The sequence below is a fragment of the Arachis ipaensis genome, chromosome B02 (assembly GCF_000816755.2).
Source record: "Arachis ipaensis cultivar K30076 chromosome B02, Araip1.1, whole genome shotgun sequence".
NCBI classification, from domain to species: Eukaryota; Viridiplantae; Streptophyta; class Magnoliopsida; order Fabales; family Fabaceae; genus Arachis; species Arachis ipaensis.
In genome coordinates, this window is record NC_029786.2 from 4,157,084 (window position 1) to 4,161,461 (window position 4,378).

At 27.2% G+C, this 4,378-nt stretch overlaps 1 protein-coding gene across 1 annotated transcript in view; it reads right to left on the reverse strand.

Moving 5' to 3' along the window:
• The window catches only part of LOC107623469 (probable WRKY transcription factor 46), a 4,134-nt gene extending 2,269 nt beyond the window's left edge, over positions 1-1,865 (reverse strand). The window contains exons 1-2 of the mRNA XM_016325742.2: positions 1,071-1,865; positions 803-931 (exon numbers count right to left, since the gene is read on the reverse strand). Coding sequence (XP_016181228.1) covers positions 803-931; positions 1,071-1,387 — 446 coding nt within the window. The 5' untranslated portion in view covers positions 1,388-1,865. The remainder of the gene's footprint in view (positions 1-802; positions 932-1,070) is intronic.

Genomic DNA, 4,378 nt, shown 5'->3' on the forward strand with positions numbered 1-4,378 from the left:
ATATATATAATTATTACTTCTCCATTATATTTTGTAATTATTTAGAAACCTTGAAATTAGGCACTTACAAAATATGACTATGAATGACAAAATAACAAAAGGAACATTAGTATATTATTATGGTTTGGATTTGGCTGCATTCTATTAATTTTTCAGTGCAATAAATTGAGAACATGTGCATCCAAAACTAAATAGGGCCACCAAATAACTTTGTCTCTGATTTTTACAGTTTGCAATGTACGGATCCATTGCTTCTATAACACAATAAAACCACATGAAAAATGAAACCTAAATGCATTAATAAAAAAGCTGCTATCTTGCATTGAATTGAATCTATCTAATGTTGTCCTTTGGATAAGTTTTACATAGTCCTTTTTAAAAAAGCAATTTGTCCTTATTATATAGCTGGAAAAATAAATGTTATCTTTTTTTTATTGTTTATTTTTCCCCATTTATATAATCATTGGTTAACTCACCAATGGTGTGGTAGTTATATGGTTACCTATGTCCCCCTTTGTGACTAACTAGAAGATATTTATTATATCAAAAAATGCTAATGAAGTGAATGTTTCTATCATATTCAAGCACATTCAATTTTCCCCATTTCTCCAATAATATATGCCAATATGATAGAATTGGTATATCTAACAATTAATATTAATATATTTAGACATAAAATTTCAGAGTGTCAAATTATTATTAGTATGTTAAAAAATAGTACAATTCAATAATAAATATATTAATAGAGTTATTATTGGAAAAAAAAATATTTTTTTTAGATGAATAATTCTAAATTTCTAACCTTGGAAACTTGGCTCCAAGAATGTCCTTCTGTCCATATTTTCTCCAGCTATGGCCATCTTCCATAGAACCATCAAGCTCTGTTCCCAAACACACCCTCACTTGCTTTGTCCACATTGACATAGTCTTTCTGAATCCCACAAAAAAAGTTCAAATTTTTAAGAACCCCAAATTGAAAACTTTCCAGATCATGAATCTTGAGAGTCTCATCCCCCAAAAAATCACAAAAGAACAAGAATTTGGCAAGTTATGAATATTAAAAACTCTACCTTTTCTTGGACACTTGTTTGTGCTTTGCAACATCCTCTTTATCCAAGACCTCACTTTTTGTGCTGCCATTTGCAAGAGAAGAAGATGAACAATGAGAAGAATCCTTCATGAAGTTGGTGTTATTGAGCATGGTGAGTGCTTTCTCATAGGTTGAAAGTATCTTCTCTATCAAAGCTTCATTAGATTCATGTGATGATGATGATGAAGAGGAGGAGGATGATGATAATGATGGTGATGGTGAATTCAAATGGTCAAAGAGCTTCTTTGCTAACTCCTTTCCTTGCATTAACTCACCAACAATACTAACTTGTTCCATTTTTGGAGAATTATATATAATATTAATAATAATAAGTATTAATAATAGTAGACTTGAATTTTAATTTGAGCTTATGCACAAAAACTATAGGACTAAAAAAGATGCCAATTTGATTGTATATATAGTATTGGACATTTTACAAAGTGAATATACATCAATGATTTGAAAAAGGGTATGTGAAGAAGTGGGAACTTAGTGTTGGAAATTTCAGATGGGTTACCAAAAACATATGATGATTCATTAAGAAGAAGAATACAAGCACATAGAATAGGGAACAAGGAATTAGAATATATAACCACTTGGATTAGGCCAAGTGTGTTGGTAATAGACTATAGTAAATAAATGCCAAATGGATCAACCCAAATATTGTAGTGAAATTTGGAGTGAAGATTCTAAGAGAGAGAGAAGAGTAAGGTGCTTTAATTGGAAGAGATTATGAGGTTCATATATGAATGGAGGTGTGTGTGAAATGAGAAAGAGGCTTTCTTAGCTAAGAAGGTGAGAGGAAGAGGGGGTTTTAAGGATGGGAAAAGAGAAGGAAAAGAAGGGTGATGTTGACTAGACAAAAACCATGTAATATTTTCTACAATTGTGGGTCCAATTTTCTTGGGCTTCAAACATAGGTGAATTACATTAACAGCAACTTTTTGGGGTTAAAAAAAATGGAGAAAATACTCAGTTTGGTCTTTTGATTAAATTTCAATTGGCTTAATTTAATTTCTAAACTTTTTAAATTTTAATCACGTTAGTTTCTGCGATAATTTCTATCGTAGAGTCAATTAAAAGTGTATGGACTAAATTGAGACAATTAAAACTTTAAAAACTAAATTGAGACTCAAGTGTAATTTCAGGGACCAAATTAAATATTTTTTCAATAAAATTTTAAAATATTTTATATTAATTAGCTGTTGTTTGCTTGTTTCTGTTATTGATGTAGCATATATAAAATAATAAAAATATGACAGTTTAATTAATGTTTTTTTCTATGTCAAAATTTAGCCAAAATAAGTTAATTGTAAAGGCCAAAATATAATAAACTATTTCAAATTTTTTTTTCTGAACAAAATATAAGAAAAATTAATTAAAACAAAAAAAAACATAAATTTTATAGATACCGAAAACGGTTATAACCGTAATTTTGAAATAAGCAAAAGTAAATATCTCATTCTTCATAACAAGTATTTTCATTGCCATATATAGTAACTGAAATGTTTTTTTTTTTTTCAAAATCAATTGAAAGTAATGATTAATAAATAAAGTTCATCTTCAAAGTGGCTAGTCTAATTTCTAATATTTCAATTTTTTTTCTAACCTTTTAAGAAATTTACATGAGATTATATATTTCACCATTATAATATTATGTATATTTCACTCCTATTGTAATCAATCATTGTCAAACTACCATTGATGAGTATAGTTAATAAGAACAATTCTTTCATTCAAGAATATATAAAAAAAAATTTCCAATTTCTGTGATGTTCATTCTATATTGGGAGAGACAAGAACAAGAGCGTGGTCCATGAACATGAACATGCTTAATTGAATTATTGACCATTTCAATTAGTTCTAAACTTTCAATCATATCCCATTCAATTCAATCCACCAACACTGAATTGATACTAGTATAAGATGATAAATGATAATTTTGTCCTCTTTTTAGATCATCTCAAATTGATCATTGAAAAGGAAAAATATACCAAAAGAAACTGTTACAACAATTTTTTTTAAATCAAATAAGTTAAATTCATAACAATAGAATTTCAATAGGATTAATATTCAAATTAATTTCTAAAAAAATTACGCATAAGTTAATTTGATCTTTAAAAAAAGTTAGTGGTTTAATTTGGTCCCAAAAAATATTAATAGTTGTTAATTTTCTACTAATGATATATTATCATTAAGTATCACATGACACGATAAAAACATAATATACGACAATTTAATTGTGTTAGTATTTTTAAAGATTAAATTGACTTATGATAATTTTTAAATACAAATTAAAATCGTCAATGAGTTATAACTCAAATGGCATAATTTCCTTATACTTATTTAAGAGATCGTAAATTTAAACTTCTCTATCTGTAATAAAATAAAATAAAATAAAATAAAATCGAAGATTAACCTAGTTTTAATATGAGCAATAAATTTTTTTTTAGAAAAGTGCCTAACCCCTTACATGGGTCAAAGAAAGTGATAAAAAAAAAAACTAAAAAGAGTAACACGCTTTGCCCTAATTTTGTCCCAAGAGGGAAGTGAGAACCACCCAAGAAGAGAAAGAGAAGATTCTAGGAATGCATCTTATATTATTTATTTATTTATTTATTTTCAATACTGAAATTCATGACTTTGTCCAAGATGATAATCTCCTAATCTATAAATCTTTTTTTTTTTCTTGATTTGTTTTGTAATGATTATGGTTATGATAATTTTTTTATGCTACAAAAGCGACAAGGATTTTTGAGTAGTGACGTAATTGATGTCGTTGTTGTTGTTGTTGTTGACGTAATTGATGTCGCAATGTGCAACCCTTTGCTCACGTTTGATGATGTTGATGGTTAATGCAATGTATGTGCCATTATATTTATATATTATTCAATCTATGCCGCACCATAAAGTGAAATGATTTTAACAATAATACAATCAAAAATTAAAATATTTTTACTCCATTAATTTATTCTTTAGTTACGTTTTCCGAACCAAAAAATAAAAAAATAGGATGCGTTTGATCAGGCGGTGTTTTATAGTGTATGATAATTTAATAATTTTAGTTATGAATTTCAAACATTTTTAAAAAGATAAAATTTTTTTAGTAGTTTACCCTCAAAACAAAATCTTCAAATAGAAAGAAATTCTTACTCAACCAAAACCTATCTAAATAATAAGTAATTAACAAACCATTTTGTAGGCGCACTGATTCTGGAACTTAAGCTTGTTTTCCCATATATAAAAGAATAAATAATTAAGTTATTTAATTTATTGAGAATTTTAATT